We start from the raw sequence: 18647 nt of genomic DNA, 5'->3' as shown, positions 1-18647 counted from the left end.
AGAGATGGGAATACTGTATCTTCTGTTTGTCTGGAGTATACTGTATATAAAAGAAGTCATTCTAACTGTAGAATTAAAAAATAGGAAGGACAGTCCACTATAGTGTATATGCAGTATATGCAAGAGGAAAGCAGGCTTGATAGAATCAGTGAGAGAACCAGAAAAGAAATTGTAGACTAGTAAGTCAGAAGGTGTGAACATCTACATGAACACCTGCAGTCCTCCAGGTATACTGCTTGATGATCTCTGGACTAAAACCCTTAATCTTGCTTTCTTTCTCACTGGTCCTTGGTGCAGGTTGGACGAGCCCCCCTTCCTGCTTGTGATCGTCTTAATCTAGCTGCGCTCAAAGGCTCTGTCCCAGAGGCTGTATGACATGGCTGTTGGAGGATACATTCTCCCTTTGCAATGTGCATTGATTCCTCTGAGAAAAAGAAAAAAAAAACATTGTTTACTAGTATATTTGTGCGGTTTGTGAGTTTTCGCAATTAGATGTGAGTATACCTAAGCATGTGCTGTCTGTCCTTTGTGTGTTTTCCTGCGATTGTTAATGACAGTTTGGTTTGGTTCTTATTTCTTCCACTGTCTTGTTAGGTTAGTGTGACTCAGAGGTGCTATTGAAAGGTCTCTAATGCTCCTTCCAGTCTCACCACACTCGTGTTCCATATGTTCTGCAACACTGACATTCCACCTTTAATGCAGTGATTTTGTGTTGAAAACTCACTTCAGTCCCCATCTGTCAAAAATGTCACTCTTTGTTGTTTTTTTATATGTTAATTTCTTGTTTGACTCCGAATTTGGAATGCTTGACACAAAGCCGATGGTGGTGGTCATGCTCCAAGCAAAAAGCCCAGTGTCAATGGACAATCAATTTTCCTTTGAAGATTACAGGAGTCTCTCAGTAGTCTGGACTCCACTGGGTCCCGTCCTGTTTGAAGCAGTGAAAAAGGTTGAGGTGAAAAGGTCAGATAATACACGTAGAGTTTGGATGTTTTTTTTTAATTCTTTCTACTTTCTGCTTGGGGCTGAAATATTAATATCATTGTCTGTGCAGCCTGCAGTTAAGAGCCACTTTTCTACTGACATCATATAATCTCTCTCTCAATCCCCCTGCAAGAAAATAACACAGAGCTCTGTCGGTGCTCAGATATTGTGCAGTCACTCTTACTTACACATGACAATTAAAAATGATTTATTTACTAACTGGCTGCAGACCCTGCCTGTCGTCATCCTTCTGTGTATGTTAGGGAGACGAAATTTTGCAGGGTTGTCACTTAAAAATAACAAAATGTTTGGGACCAACCAATATCGCCTGATTGAAATCTAAAATAGCTTAACGAGAAATGATGGATTCTTAAATTGCCTGCTCAGTCGAGCGATTCTCCCTTAAAGGTACACTAATGTTTTAAACATAAGACTGATCTCAGCCCTGCAGATTGTAAAGTCACATTCGAAACATTTTATCTAGTTTTGACAAAGCTTGAGCAATGTGTGAGGATGTGGATCCTGCTTTGAAGGATAATTTTCGAATTCTCTAACAGTGTGTTTTGCCATTCTTATATCTAGTGGTCTTAATCCTAATTAATTTTTACTGTACTAATATTGAAGACGTGCTTCATTGCTGCAAATATTTCAGGTTACTTAAATCATACCAGTAAACAGACATACTAACTGAAAATGGTGATACACGTGGTTGAAGTTTAAAGCCGGCAATATTTAATCTTTCTATATTGTCCTGTAGCTCTCTGATATGTCTCTGATATGTCCTGCAGAAAATTAAATGAATCTTTTTTTTTTTAATTTGTAATGACTCAGAATGGAAACAGAGACAGAGAGGCGTAATCAATTGCTCTGAGCGTTGTTGTGGTGCGTCTCCTTGTGTACACAGTTGTGGTGGCTCAGATGCAACATTTCACAGCAACAATATGAATTAGCCTCCAGACACAGTACATCTGACACGAGCCACAAAACGTAAGCATTTTATTGTTGTTCCACAGTGAAATCAAGGGCAGGGTCTCAGCAGTCTATCTTACTGCAATATTCTGTTGTGTACCATCTGAACATTTTTAATATTTTAATTTTTCCATCTATTAATATTCCAGCATTCTGGGAAGCATGAATCTTTTTAAAGGTAGCAGTTGTTTTTTATATTTTTAATGGTGAATCTTTTCCCTTGCAAACTGAATTTATCAATGGGGAGGACTATGTTTTTTACAGTATTATCTTTAGAGTTTTTTATAGCTGCAAACAGAACAAAAACCACATAACCCACCAATAAATGAAATTAATCCTTTGAATATGAACCTGCCTTGAGTTAAATGGCACTGCTTGCTTTTAAGTTCACATTGATGTGAAGAATCTGGAAGAACGGTAATTTGTCATCCTAAGGATGTGAAATGTGAAAGAAAATTTTTGAAAGAACACAAAAGACAATGAAAGCAGTTCAAGGAATATTAGTGTTTCAGAAGGTTTTCCCTCCAGAATAGATTAAAAGACATTCGAAATGATGAGCACTTAGAAAATTACTGTCAGGTTTAATAAAACTTAGAAATGACAATTTTTCATGTAATTGCCTATTCACAGGGGAAATCTTTTTGCAACAGTGGTCCCCAGTTGTCATTTTATGCATTCCTTTTCAAACAAATCAAGGTTTTGTCAGCCTTTTTATTCTCTCGGTGCAACTATTAAGATAGAGTACTCAGAATCTTTCTATTTCAAGATTATTAGTGCATAGAATTTCTATGAAAACCTGAAACTACAGCTTGCAATTTGTCAGACCATTATAGGAAATGGGGATCACACTATCATACTATAAATGATCTTTGAAAATCTTTCTTGAATAGTAATAATTCCTTGGAATAACAAAGTGTTTTTCATCCAAACAGCAATATCATAAGTGTCCAACTATGTAACTATGTAATAGTGTAAAACTGGCAACAGGTTACAAAACATTGCGTGACAAAATGAAAAAGTAATATCAGAACCGAGAAGAAAAGATCATTCCTCAAATTGCTGTATTTTATGTAGATATCCGTGCCACTAACTCAAAACACCAGAACATCAGACTAGAGACTCTAGATGAAATCACCACTACCATACTATAACCAAAAATACATTGGATTCAATAATTTGCCAATTCACCAAGCAGTTTTGCTGATGAATTCCATTCACAGTGTATTGTCCTTGAATTATATGACCTATCAAAACAGAACCTTCATGAACGAGTGTATTGTGTGTGCATTATTCATTACCCCTGTCTGGTTCCCTGACTCTCAACAGCCCCCAGGATTATACAGTAACAGAAGTGTGCTGACTGATTGGCAACAAGGAAATATGCTTTAATACAGCAGGACTGCTGACTCAGACTGTGCAAATTTTTAAGGAATGTATTTTAAAACTCCCAATCCAGATATCCTGGGAGCTTCACAGAGGAGCAGAAGGGTTGTCTTTTAGAGGTTTAAAGACTCACTGTGGAAACACACATACTGTACCCTGAAGACCGAAAAATATATTTGTAAAAAAATGCCTATTTCACCCCAGAGACTTGGCAGACACAGCAGAAATTGAGTCATACGTGTACTGTTATGGTGCTACAAAAAATACATGAAAATAAATACATTTTTAAAAGTATGGGGAAATGTTAATTAATAATAAAAAGCAAAGACTAGCTGAGCCCATTACGCTTCTGGCCTGTTGGGAAATCAATTCTTGTCACACAATGCTGTTTTTCTCTTTCACTGCCAAACCTGTGTACTCGGTTAGTTATTTCTTATTTCTACAGCACAACCCATTATTGTAGTACAGTTTCCAATATGCTTCTATCACTGGATTGAAATTTAAAGTTCAAACAGTGAAATTCAGATTGTTAGATAAATTACGGCGACACGAGGTGCTTGTAATTGTGCGGAGTTACTGCAGTGCAGCTATTTTTAGGCTGCGTTCATGCTTATTGATTGAATGGAAACGTGTGCAGAACCAGTAGCCAACTGTTTTGTTGAGATAATACCACAGTCCGGTGGTTTTTGTGCTCAGGCAGGCAGGATCAATGTCTTTAAAAACATGAGTCTGTATCTGACTTCTTTATTGGTTTCACAATTGCGAAAATTGCGAACAGTGTTTAGTCACACTGTGGTAAATTTGAGTTACAGAATAAGAGCAAGCATGAGATTGTTTGTGGGATTGTGATTGTGATTGTGAGATTGTCACTAGGTGACCCTAGTGATGAAATAGTCTACGAACCCTGTCACACCTATTGTATTTTTCCCTTAAGCGCTCATTTAAGTCATGAATTCGTTTTTTTTTTTTACATTTTATTTTGGCAGGTTTCTCCAAACTATCCCCAAACTGGATCCTCCACCTCAATCTATCAACAGGAAGCGCCCAATCAGAACTCTCTCTGTGGGACAGGAAGCAGATATGAAGTTGACAAACCCACCTGTTGAGGCCAACAACAGCTCGGATGCCCACCATGACACCACGGCCTTCACCGACGTCACACCCTGCACCTTCGCCTCTTGCGACTTTGAGCCTCTCCAAGCCGAGGGCAAATCGCGGTCGGCGAGTGAGGACTCTGGAGTCCGGTCAGAGGACAAATCTGTTTTGACACCTCTACAGGAGGACCTGTTTGAGGACAACGGGGCATTCTTTTCCACCTCCAGCAGCTGTAGCAGTAACCTGGGAGATAAAGCAGCTTCCTTCAGCAGCCCCGACAAAACAAGCCCTGTGAGGGACTCCAAATGTCTTGACAGCAGCTATAGCAACACGCTGCCATTTTCTTCCCTCTCCAACGACACATGTCTCCACATAAGCTTCTCAGAGGATGAACTGCTAGACAATGACAATGATGATTCAGGTGTTCCTCTACACAGCTAAGGGAACGTAAGGGATTTTTAAGTTATAGGAAATGGACTGCAGAGGCACAGGCTGTGTAGCCCTCACAGACATGGGCCTTTCTCGCAACAGAGATAGAACCAACGTTTTTGGGACTCACACTGCGTCGAACGTCTTTATAAAGCAGCCCTTTTTTAAACTCTTTCCCCGATGAACATCACAGAGTGACAGCAAACCTACCGCGTACCGTGTATTGTTTGCTTTTTTTGTCTTTGTTCAAATTAATTCTTCGACCTTGTGAAAATATAGTGCCATATTCACTAAGCTACAGTTTTTCAGCACCTACAGTACACTTTGCAGCATCCCACATTTTTGAGAAAATACTCCTCATCTTTTAGTCGAGTATTTCCTCAACCTGTTTGGCTAAATTTCCACAAATGTACGCGTACTCAGTGAGGAGGAAACAGTAATACTTGGAATAATTTGCTATTTTATGAGTATCAGCCTTTACAATGGAAACTCTTTCTGTTGGTAACCCCTTAAAGAGGTAGTTTTACTATTTGAATAACATTGGCATATATGACATTTTATACCTAGCTGTTACTAATGACTAGAGTAGATGTCACGGTATCCAGTGATTTCAGTAACATTCTACTGTTTATAGTGTCTCGAGTGAGACCATTCATTTTTCTGCAGCTTCGCTGACAAGCTCAAATGAGCACAAACCTTTTAGTTGAAGTAGAAGTCGATGTCTTAATTTATTGCATTTTTAAAAGTGAAGAATCGGAGAATGCAAGCTTTGATTTTTTTTCATCCCCAAAACAACAAGAGAAGGAATGTTCCAATGTTGAAGGAAAGCCACGTTTATTGGGTCGCCCAGTGAAGAGAGTGAAGAGAGAGTGCTGTGAATGGAATTATCTATGAAGGAATAATGGAAGCTTTAATGGAACTTTGGCTCATGAAGGTGAACATTTGCTATATTTCTTGACTTTACCTACCCAAGCATTTGCCATTCAGTCGACAAAGCAAAAATATATATTAAAAATGTAACTTAATGTTGCCCCCTTATGTTAGACCTCTTTTCTGAGACTCATCGTAGAAGACTAAGACTGATGTTAAATGTACCCTGAATAAAAGCCACTTGAGGTCAAGGTTTTCTAAATTCTTCAAAGCTTTTTAATAAGCCAGAATAAAAAATGTACAGATTGACTTCTAAATAATAATTTTAAAAAAGTATTTGCTTAATTCTGGGTAGGAAATTCATCTTTAACAAGTAAAGAAATATCGCTTTATCACCGAATGGCAAAGATGTGTGGAACAAGTCATTAGCGAGAAAATGACTAAATTTGAAGATCCGCCAAAGGTGTTCTATTTATTTTATCGTCAGTGTTATGGAAAAATAAAAAGCAGATAAAGGAAATCCTTGAATGAACAAAAAAAACAGTGTAAGAAGTGTTGAAAAATTACCCAGATCTATTTTTTTCATTTGAAAAGTAGAATCTTCAGTCCATTGTGTTTTTTTAGGAATTTTATCAGACCCCATAACACAGAGGGTGTAATAGGATACACAAGAGTGTGTATTGTGTTGAGAACAAATTTTCCATGGCAGAGTTCTGATTCTTTGTAAGAGTGCTATGGATTTTGAAATGTATTTTATTGTGTTGTTCTCCAATGTGTTTCTGACACAGCAAAGGCCACAGTGAAAGCAACACATTATTGCACACATGGTTGAAGTTAAAATGCAACAGAAATATTGTCGTAGCTGAGTCCTAAAGACTTATTTGATTGCTGGTTAAGTGGATGTGTATTGTTGGAGTCTGAGCAGGTGTGTTACAAAAGCAGGATTGATTAAGGGTGTCAAAACAGGCTGTAATTGTGGCTTCTCCCAGCATTGGCGAGATCAACACCACCAATAATAAAAGCTTTAGCAAGAAGTCCTGTAAGTCTCTTGTGCTGTTTTGTTTCCTGTGGCTTCAAATCCACAGGGATGGTCTGAGTATAATCTCCCTTATTACACTTGACATTTCATTTTCATAACAGTTTGTACATTATAAGGATTATGTCAAAGTCGTTTGCACACATCTCAATTCTTAAAAGATGAATGTGCAGGCAATGTCTTTCAGATTTCCCTATACATGTTAGATTCTATGTTTTATTTCAAAGACTATTTGCGTTTCTTCAAACAGAAGTCGTTTTGACTTCAGTCTCCTGTCTTCGGATTGCATCTTTGGTGGCGTTTCCATTCGCCGACAAGCTAGAAGTACAGTACTCCTTTTAGAGTACTTTGAACACAAGATTTCAAGAGGATCTGATGCAAGTATTCTTTCAAAAAATGCCAGAATAAGATCCTCATATCAATTAGAGTAGAACAATCAAACGAGCTACCGTACTGTAGATAAGATGAATGGCTTGTCTTTCTTGTTGATCTTAAATTATGTTTTTCAGACAATTATGATGATGTTTTCCAGTTATTGTTAAATACTCATGCACCCTGCTCTGATTTGAAACATGACTCTTAGCTCATAGTCTATTCTTAAAACAATATATTATGCAACTAGTTTCAAACCAGCTGGCACTTTTTAATTATATATTGATTTCTAGATTTTCTTGTAAAGCACATATTTACTTCTTAATTTGCAACATGAATAGGATTTTGGAGCTTGTGAGAGAATTTGGTCATATTTTGTGGTGTAGCAATATGTTTTAGTCAACGTGCTAAAGATGTTACATTTTTCTTTTGTGTTTTTCTTTGAAATATGCTTTTTGTGTCTAATGTTTACGGTATTGAGTTAAAAAAAATTAAAACATTTAGACAATGCAGTCAATTAACTCTAGAACATTAGTCACAATAAATTATTTATATCCTTAGGTATAATATTGTAAATGTATGCTTTTACTTTTTTACTGTGTAGTATTTTATTATATTAAATTCCTAACAGTTGGTTCAGGTGTGGTATGAATATATATTTGCAAGTGAAAGGCCTAGTTCAATTACTAAATTAGTTTTTCTAATTCTAAATTATTTTGTATAAGCAGTAGGGAACACAAGCCTGCAACATAAGCAAAACTGGATGTCAACTGTTAACAGGAAAACATTCTAGCTATTCTCGATGATGTTCCATGAGCTTGAAAAAAGCCTGCCCCTGAAATATGCTATTAAATATTATTTTTAAGGCTGTACTGTACATCTTGATTTTAAAGGGAATGCATGTTCATATACTATATAATACCTGCCCCTTGGCTAATGTAAAAAATAAATCTTCAACAGGATTTTTATTATAGTTACTGTAGTCTGTTATGAAGTTATATCACACCAGTAATTAATTTGTTAGTATAGTAGCCAGGTTTGCTTCATGTGAGCATTTTTAATACAGAGTCATAAATAGAAAACTAATGAAAAACAGCATCAACCCAGGCACTTTCTAAATTGAAAACACAATATGGCAAATGTTCTGTGAATAATGCTTTTTCCATTCGGACATTTAATTTCTCTCAAGGTTCATAAATTGATACCGTTAACTGTGTGCTCCTGCTTTAACGCTGGCTTAGTTTAGAAGGAATTATGGATAGTCCGTCAGGCTTAATAGAACAATTACCCTGGAGCAGAGCAGTCAGAGCAGAAAACGGCTGTAACCACCAGTGCCTTTAAAAAAAAGCTCTGTCCTTTGCTGTACAGCTAATTAACACGCACAAAAGCGTGTCATGTTTAGGCTACGTTTAGACACATGTGATTGTGTTAGTGTTTCTGGTATATAAACAGTAATTCCTTGTGTACAGTACATTCAGTTACATTAAGGTGAGAAATGGCCCATCAATCAGTGCCTACTGACAAACGCATCCACACTACTACACTTCCAGGAAATTTGTTTTAGTGCCGCCTCTAACCCCTGCAACCATTTGTTAAAGCTCATTTGCCTTTAGCCAGTGCAAAAATAAACACTTTTCTGTTTAAGAGCCTCATTCCTTATGCACATCTGCTGTCACAGAAGTCTCCCAACATGCCTCTGTCTTTATAGCTGCGCTTTGTTCCAATATATTTCGACTGCCTATCGGTGGCTCTGAGCAGCCAGAGCATGTGATGGGAAAGCAGAATTTATGATCAGAGAAATGGTGTATGTCCTGTCAAACAAGGTTTTGTATTAAGCTGCAGCAACCAGTATATCCTCAATCTGACGCTCACAGACTGCTGGGAAGGTTACTATCGTGTCAGTTTAGCTGGATTTGGATAAGGTGATTAGCCAAATCGTGTGTGCTTTTTTGGTGTTATTCAAGCATGAGATGGTGGCAGAGGGTGGTGGCGTGTTTGAGATTAACAAATATTTTCTTTTCTTCTAAAATCCCCTTGAAGTCAGACGCCTGGCAGGAATGGAACTAAATACAGTAAACCCCAGAAATGCAGACTTCTGTTTCAAAATTAATCAACTGGTTTACTGCCTTCTGTCTCACAGGTGTTCCTACCTGAGCAGGAACAAACACCAAAAGGAGATCAAACAGAATGCAAGGGCAGAAATAAGGAGAGGATTGAGAGTAAGGTCAAAGTAAGATGTTGGCAACTGAATCACTGAGTTGTGCACAGAATGCAGAATAAAACCAGTTAGTCCCAAATAAAGAGAAAAAATGCTAAGGCCTTCGTAAAATGGGATTTGTTTTCTTAATTTTTGCACGGCTGCTTTGCATTAACCTGAATGCTGTATCCTTGTATTAGTACAAAAGCAAACCATTTCAGTTCAAGAATAATGAATAATGAGAGACGGGTTTTAGTTTTAATTTAGGTTTGCTGATATCCACACGAAGGATCTGTTCGATTTTTCGAGTGAAGACATTTGAATATCTTGAAACACCAGTAACTATTGATATCGTTTAAAGCGTGCAAAAAAAATGCTTTCAGTACCTCCTATGTACAAACAATTAAAGGAAGTCCAACCACACATTAATGCATTTCCCAAAGCAGAAGAAACTAGCACTTAATGATTCATGTTTTACAGAAGTTGATAACAAAAGGTGAATTTACTATACCCTTTCTCTTTAAAGGTTAATTTATCTGTACTATTTAGGTGTAGCCTCATAGACTATCCATAACAAGTACTGCAATATAAACCAGAGCACTAGATTACCTTCTGTAAAAAGCATTTCTCAGCCTTTTATTTGCTTTTATCAGATTTTTACAATTAATCCAGAAATCTATGGCATGGCTTTGATGTTCCAGAGTAATTAATTGCTTGCATGAAACACTTAATCACTTTCAGATTCAACCTGCTGCCCTTCTGCCAAAAACCTATTATTTTTAGGTCACAGATTTAAGTTCTCATAGAGGCATGACATACAGTATGAGGAGTTCCATAAACCATTATGTATAATGAACAGCCTATCTGTGAATATGTGTGGACCATGTGGAGATGTAACCTTCTTGCTTTGATAATAAAGGACCTGTGGATTTTTAATGCCTTCCACAGGCTTGCCAGAGCTTTATGTGATCCGTCAAGCTGCCCTGCAAATATAAACCATAAACCTCCTGTTACGAATACAGTGTCTTGAAGACGGATGGCTTGGAATTTCTGTGAGGCAGCCAAGCTATACTTTGTTGCAGCATAATAAAAACAGCTGGGGTGTCCAACTGAAGACCATGGAGTGAGGCAGCTTTTTTCTTTTTACTGTATATACCCTTATGTCAAACAGTTACTGTATTTTTCCAGTTTTGAGAGACAGTTCTGGTGAATACTTCGCAAAACTTTTTTAAAACTTTGTTTATTAATATACTACTTCATAAATAAACCTAGTTTTTTTTAAAGTACAATGGTAAGCATTGCTGATTTGCAGCACTGGGGCCCTGGGTTCAATTCCAGACCTGGGGCGCTATCTTCATGGAATTTGTAAGTCATCCCCATTTCCGAGTTGGTTTCTTCCTAAAGGCCAAAGACACACTGATAGGTTGATTGGCTTTTGGGAAAATTGGCCTTGATATCTAAGTGTGTGTGTGCCCGGCGATGGATTGGCCTCCCATCCAGGATGTGTGCTGTCTTGTGCCCATTGCATGCTGGGATAGACTCTGGCTCCCCTGCATGCCTGTATTGGATACAGCAGTTAGAAAATGGATCAATAAGAACATTGCAGCATTTCTATTTTAATTACACTAAGAAAAATGAATGGTCATTCTCAATCAGTTTTGTCTGATGCCTGATCCATTTATTCTCCTGCTGCATACAACTAGAAAAAGTGACTTCAATATAATATCTGCCATAACTGCTAAGGCAAAAGAAATTATATACCCCAGTCCTTAAAATTTCACACACAATTTGTTTTTTCCTTTGCACAAGAGTCACATTTTCTGATCAAACTAATAGCTTGCTTTGTTAACTTATTTTTTTAGATGATTTTGGAATTCTGTTTACCGAATAAAAATGTCTAAAACCTCATTTAGTATTTCCTGCTATGTTTTGTACAAATTCCCTTTTTGCTAACTATTGTACATGTTTTGAAATGTTCATTTTTGCACAGAGCAGACAGACAATGTTCAGTCAGGAATTCAGATTGAAACAACTCAGAACTAAAGACCATAAATCACCACATGTCAGAAGTTACAGCTGTCCAGGTACTTCTGGTGTTAAAATTAACACTGTTCATCCAAACCCATAACAATGCAGGGCTCTTGTATGTGGTGGTGACCAACTATTATAATGATAGATTAATAATTTTAATAATACCAATTAAGGCTATTATTAACGTAATGTTTTGTAATTTCATTTTCAAATGTCTTCATTTCTGCATTGTACAGTGGTTACTGTACTGTACTTTTATTTACTACTGGCTTCAGTGATCATTTCATTTTTAGTGTCATGTATACCAACTTACTGTAGGTGGACTTGGGAAATTTAACTTTATTGGGAAACTTAACTTTAAGGAAAATGTGAAATTAAAATTTAAAATTTGAAATGTGCAATATTCTTCTTGCCTGTATTGTAAGAAACAGAGCAAAATGAAAACAATCGTAGAATAAAGTAATAAATGTATCGTTATAATAAGTCATGCTCTGTTTTTTTAAGGTTACAGGAATCTGAAAATTCTCATGAAGAACTAAAGATAAAAGCTGAGAAATATGAATCACACATAAGTAATTAGTAAATGAGACAAATTATATACTGTAATAGATAATACCACAGTTCTAAGTGTTAGAATAATATACAAGAAACATGCAAACACCCAGGCAAAATATACTGTAGGAGAAAACCCTTTTATTGATAACATCACTAACATATGAAATATGCCTGACACCGCAAAATCATGATGACATTTTTTGTTTTGAGAGACTCATATGGTCACATTATTCTTGACATTAGCAAAAAGGTCACAGTGTCGAGTGTTGATATAGCTACTGTATAACCATATTACTGTGCACATGTACACCAATGTACTATGCACATATAGAAGGGGATTAAAAGGAGATCACAATGTTCAAATCTGATAATGGCTTTGATGTTATTCTTTTGTGCAGGTTAGGGTTCTGAGCTGTGCAGGTTTCTAAACGAGGCTCTGATTGCTCACACACTCCTCCACAACAATAGAGCAGATGCCCATTTTCCTGTAATAAATTCTGCACTTACATTGTTTTTTCCTGCTTTTGTTTTGTCCTATAGATGTAATTATAGGTGTAGTGAATGTAAAAAAAAAACAACAACGCTAATTTGATGTTACACTTTGCAGTTGACAGGGTCTGGTCTGCACAATGAGATTTGTTTGTCCACAGAGGTGCTGGTTATTTATAGCCAGATCGAGGGCAGGTCTTGAAGCAAGCCACCTGAGATAATGAAATGATGTGAAGTTCAAACTGTTCCAGTTTTTCCACGAAAAAGCTGAAGGTGGAAGCTGAATGAGAAAGGAAAATGTATTATCTTACGTACTCATGGACTGTGATGGACATCTGATTTCATTAAAAAGTAATGAATTCTGGGCTTCTGAAGGGTGGATGTAAAAAAAAAAGTTAGCAAACACTGGAAGACGTTATATACTGTACAGGGCACTGTATGCAAACAAAATAAATTGCCTCTGGTAACCCCAGAGCCTTCATTTTCACATTAAAATAAATACACGATCTCTAGTGTGTATTCTCTAACTTCACAAAATCTAGTTAAGACTTAATTTGCACAGCCACTGTTGAAAACTCTCAGAAAGCTTTCCCTACTGCTGACTTCAAAAACTCAGAATTTGAGATGAATGGTGTCTAATCTATTTCCAGAGGTGCTGTTTTTTCTGAAACTTCCTTTTCTTCCTCATGAGTCAATTCTGTGATAATGCCAGACAGGACTGTGTGCAGTTAGTGTGGAAGGAGTGTGTGTGTGGCCTCTGCCTTTCTCTCTGGGAAAATGGACCAGCATACAGTTGTATAAGAAAGTATGACTAAAAGCTGACTGTACGAGGCTATAAAGCTAATCTTGTATATTGCCCGCTCTCATTTCTTCAGTATTTTTATTTGGGCTTCCTTTGAAAGTAAGCCTTTTATCATCTGTGAACAATGTCCCAGCTGAGCAGATATGCACACTGTTAGGAAAGTGGATTGGTCAGGGGTGAGAACAAAAAGCACTCAGTTCAGAGAAATACTGTTTTCTTTACAACTAAAGCTCTCTTTTGATGCAATTAATCCTTTGTTTAATGTACCATTTCATGTCAAACTGTCCTTTACCCTGTACACTCCTGGCCTGCCTCTTAACATCAATAAAATTGAAAAGACAATACAGGCTGCATCCAGCATATTGCAAACTTATGTAAAAAGAAAACACTTAGCATATCACTGCCAGCAGTGTGTTCTTTGCACAACTCTGAATAATATGATTCTCTGACCTTAAAACCAAAAGAGTATTTGATAATGCTGAGTCAATAGAGTAGAGAAATGCAGGGCTATATTTTGTTTTTTTATGTCTTAGAAGACCATACTGTATCTAATTCAGAAGAAGAAGGCAATTGCTATCAGATTCTGAACAGTATGTATTTGTAACCTCTTGTAACCTTAGTCTAATGCATATACTAGGTAGCATAAAGCCAGCAAAAACAAAATAACAAAAATGGAAGACAAAGAATACGCCTCCTATTTGATGGTTAGATATAACATAAAGTGACATATACTGTATTTATATTTTACAGTCTGTTGTGGTTTATCATAAGTATTTTTTTTAAAGTAAAAACCAACAACAATAGTTTCTTATTTTTAAAGGATGATTTCCTGCAGATAAAAGTTTTTAATCAGGTCTGGAGTTTCAAAGGAGCCTGAATTTGTGGTACAGGATGTGATCTGGGAATAAATTCTGCCTTGATTACCCAAATGACTGTATTTCGCCTAACACTGCCACTAATCTAGGTATACAGTACTGCAGTAATTAGCGAATAAGTGGCTTATTCATTTTTATTATTTGGTCTAATGACCAACATTAATTGGTGGTAGCAGAAACGCATCTTGAATGGATAATTAAGAATGAATAGAGTGTACAGAATTGATGGGTTTAGCTAGAAAACCGGGAATTTATGATGTATCTAATGATTATTATTTTAGTATAAGTTGCTGTGGATAAACATACAGAGTCTAAAAAATTATTTTAATGATCATTCTTTTAGTGTAAGTTACTATGGAAAACTTCTGGAGTATAAAACAAATTCTATCTTTTATTCTAAGATCCCCAGAGTTTTCTTCCTTCATTACATGGGCTGTGCTTTAGCAGAAGAATTTTCTTTGTGATCTTGCACGATGCATTTTATAGAACAAAGTAATGAGCCAAATTTGCAGAGATCTCTGCATTTGAAGAACAGTAATGTCACATCACAGCAACAGTTTCTGTCACCTTTCTGAATTCAGAATGTTAAAATCATTGACCTTATTACACCAAGAACATATTTGATTTTTCAAATTGAACTTCAGCATAGTCCTCTTGAATGAATTGGAAGAAAGCCAGTTTCAGACAGCATATGGAACTTTGTCTTTCTCCCTAATCTCTCAGCTATCCTGCTAATTCATGGCTGGTGTTCAAATAAATCAGGCAAATTACATTCCAGTTGTGTTCCTGTTATAAATCATTAGAAAATAATACTTATTATCTTTTTATGAATTGAACGTAATTCTCTTGTTATTTAAACAGTGGGTGCCTGTTTGAAAAACACAGAGCTGTGTCTCATGTACAGTACATTGATTTTTAATGTCAAAGAAATTTTACTTCTAAGTAATGAGTAATGGATGTAGGATACTAATTGTTTTTCTTCTTGCTTTTTTTAAATTTTTCATCAGAGTGCTTTCATCTTTTCTATGCTATAAAAGTTCTAATGCTTTAGTGGTCTGAGTAAACTCTTCATATAGTAGAATAGACCCATAACAGCAACACCTAGCAGAGCTACTGTATAACCTGTAGTTTTGTACTACAGCCTCTTTTTATTTTCTAAAGTGCAAGTAGTAGTGATAAAAACAATGGTCCTACAGTTTGTCTTCCACACCCCAAGGCTTAGACTAAGCAATCATGTATAATCCTAGTAAACCATTACATTAATATTGCACTGCTCTTCTGAAATCCTCATTGATAGCAGTCTCAATACATCCATTCTAATTCACCTACTCTGTGTCAATAGGCTTCAACAAGGCAACACATACTGTAATTACCCAATCAGTGACCACATTTAGCTAGGCACAGATTTCTTTCTTGAATCTCATTATTGTACATCATCCATTCTCCTACCTCTTAAAAAAAAGGTTAAATACAAATGCAGAACTATCAAGACAGTTGACTGAAGAGAGAATAGAATCTGCACTGCAACATGCTAAATCCTGATAAATATATTTAAATACAAAATGGCTGTATACTTTTAGGCAATAATGGACTATTTGTGACCCTATCCATTTGCCTAATACCTAATTCAAATCATCTGACAGAAAATAAGACAGTCTCACAACCGCCACAGCATAACAAAATAACCAGGTATCACAGAGATATTACGTTCTTGGCAGTCTTGTGATGAGATTTTACTGATATATGGTTATGAAGACTGAACCATTTTCTGAACCATTAATGGGGGTGGGGGGGTATTTCTCCATGGTAGATTTTTAGTATATTGATCAGGGGCACTTCAGCTGGTCAATAACAGGAGTGAAGGGCTATTAGGAGCAAAGACATATTGACCATTAACATCAAGATTTTGTTTTATGTTTGCATCATAAAATGCCATCGGAAATGAGTTGATGAGGCTTCTTAGAATTGCTCAAAATGACAGCCAGCAAATACAGGCATTCATCCAAAGCAGCACTATAGCTCAGTGGTTTGAGAGATTAAAGTAGGCTTCTTTTTCTCCTGTCTGGATATAAATTAACTGAAATCAGAACCTTGGAAGGCATGAAGTACATCTGTGGGTTGGGGTATCCTGTGAAATAAAATCTGCCATCTTTTAACACCATATGGCTTGTCAGTAGACAATGTGGTGCTACACAGCAAGGCATGATTTTATAGAACAGCAACGCATTAGGTGTTTGAGAGTGGAAACCCATTAACCCCTTGCTTGAATAATTTCACCATGCTCAAGACCTGAACAGCTGAAACTTTGGTAATGATATCCTTATGTTTTTTTTCATCAAGGTAGCAAGGAAAAAGGAAGGACGGTGCAATATATAAATATAGTTTTATTCATACAAATGTCTTTAAGTTTTATTGTATCTGTAGCAAAATGAAAATCTATGTGGTTTTAGGTAGCATTTACAGTCAAGGGTGCTTGTGTCATAAGGTTTTGGGGGGGGGGTGTGGGGGTGGTCACTAAGCACCTCTTAGATAAAAGAAGTGAGCCAAACTACTTTAAAAAATACTTCTAATTGCACACATTTTTAGCATAACTGTAAGTGACAAATTAAGACTAGGAAGCCAAACCCCCCCAAAAAATGAAACAAATTAGGGGTACAGCCCCCACATATAAGAAACAACCTCACAGACATTCCTTCCTTCTTACTAGAAGCAACAACTGTGCCATTATTTTCAAATAATTCTGTAGTCCTTGTGATCACAACTATCTGTACCGACTAGAGAAATGATTTTAACGGTCTGTGAAATACAGTTAGCTTCTAAAATTAAAAAGCGTGAACAAAACACACACAATTAGAATCAAATCAGTTCTATGGGGAAAAGATATTCAAAAGTGATTAAAGCTGTTATTTTCAATTTGTGTTTTTCCTGAATAACTAATAATTGCCCTGTACCATTTACATTCATTATTGGCATTAAGGGAAAAATAAAAGTTTTCCCTTAATGCCCCATGGCTACAATTTATTAGAATTCCAATATTTATTACAATAAGAGTTACCTTACTTGTTTAATAGCTTTTTATTGGAACATTCCTCATTAAACACAGATACTGTATGCCTGGGAAAATGTCTTCGGAAATTGTAATTGCTTGTCCTGGGTGTATTTAAAAAGTATTCTAAATGTTTTATTTTACTTTCAGGAGAGATTGGTTCTCCGCATAAAATACAATCTTGTTTTGCCAGCTGACCCACACCAATTCCTGATTTACTCATATAGAGTATTGAACTGCTGTATTTATTAAGTTTTAGTGAAGTTAGTAATCTGGACAGAAAAGTCCCATAAGAGTTTTTAGACAATAAGAACATAAAGAAGTTTGCTCATGAAGGAATATTGGAATTTCTACGTTATATGGTAGTTAGTAGCTAACTGATCTTAGGATTTTATCCAGCTGTTTATTGAAAGAAGACAAGCTATCTCTTTTGGAAACAACAGAAAATGGTGTATCCTGTTCTCACAGTTGTATTTCCCAGTGGATGGACTTCTCCATAGTTTCCATTTCCTCTGTCCTCTGGAATGTCTTTCACTGATCAGTGGGTTGACTTTGTCAATACCCTTGATGCTGGCAGCAAACCCCTTCAGCAGGTAAATCTACTCACTAATGTGATGACCCCAGGACAACACTGGACTGTACGTTTGCATCTAAACATGCTGTAACAGTATGGAGTAAGAGCCAGAAACAAAATAAATGTAATTTTGAAGAAACGTGTGTTATCAAATAACACACATTAAATGTCGACATCAGAAATAATAGTTGAAAAGCATTTATCACATTGTAGTTCCAGTAGGGAGCTGCGTCAGCATGTGTAGGCTGCAAAGGAACAAGTAAGGGTTTATTCCATGCTGAAAAGAGAAATAAGGGTGACCCGAAGAAGGCTCCACAGCCGAAACTTTGCGTTTTTTTTTCTTCTCTTTTCAGCATGGAACAAACCCTTACTTGTTCCTATTTATCACATCGGACCTACTTCACATCTCACATGAATCATCCAAAATGGGTTCTGACAGATAGGGGTAGTGTTTGGAAAATGGAAAAAGGAAAATGCTGCACTGTAATTTTCTTGGTTAATCATATTCTTCTGATTTTGCTTAGATGAAGTGTACGTGGCGGTCTGGTGCATTGGTGAAAGTGTGGAGGGGCTTAACTGCCTCTCCTAGTAAGAGAAGATGTTCAAATGTAAAGCACACTGTGTTAATTATCTAAGAAATATATGTCTCACTGTGGAATCTATAATAAGACCTTCTTACTGGTGTCTTTAGGCTCTAAGAGCTTCAAAATACACTCAGAGAATCTATGAAATGAAGCATTGAGTCTCTGACTCGTACTTGACATCCAGAATGCTAACTGACATGGAACTGTTGTTGAAATCACTGCAGAAGCTGTGATATAATGGCACTGGATTAAGAAAAGAACTAAATAGCAATACTGGAAAGATGTATTCTCAGCTCTCTTATTATTCTGCCCCTGGTATCAGTCACCAAAGCCAATGCTTTTATGAATCACTCTCT

At 36.5% G+C, this 18647-nt stretch overlaps 1 protein-coding gene and 1 long non-coding RNA gene across 6 annotated transcripts in view; one reads left to right on the top strand and one right to left on the bottom strand.

Moving 5' to 3' along the window:
- The window catches only part of LOC102695231 (carboxyl-terminal PDZ ligand of neuronal nitric oxide synthase protein), an 85953-nt gene extending 76495 nt beyond the window's left edge, over window positions 1-9458 (top strand). For 3 of the 5 annotated variants that reach the window (XM_015366924.2, XM_015366923.2, XM_015366925.2), the window contains one exon: window positions 4323-6764. In XM_015366924.2, coding sequence (XP_015222410.1) covers window positions 4323-4872 — 550 coding nt within the window. In that variant the 3' untranslated portion in view covers window positions 4873-6764. Of the gene's footprint in view, window positions 1-297; window positions 495-4322; window positions 6765-9278 lie in introns of those variants that run through there. The other 2 variants (XR_001480769.2, XR_011183444.1) reach the window with 2 other exon arrangements.
- Window positions 1-18647, bottom strand: part of LOC138224941 (uncharacterized) — a 212181-nt gene that overhangs the window by 44573 nt on the left and 148961 nt on the right. The window lies entirely within an intron of this gene.

The sequence above is a fragment of the Lepisosteus oculatus genome, chromosome 24 (assembly GCF_040954835.1).
Source record: "Lepisosteus oculatus isolate fLepOcu1 chromosome 24, fLepOcu1.hap2, whole genome shotgun sequence".
Lineage (NCBI taxonomy): Eukaryota > Metazoa > Chordata > Actinopteri > Semionotiformes > Lepisosteidae > Lepisosteus > Lepisosteus oculatus.
Note: the sequence above shows the minus strand (reverse complement) of the source record. Positions and strands in the feature narration are given on the sequence as shown.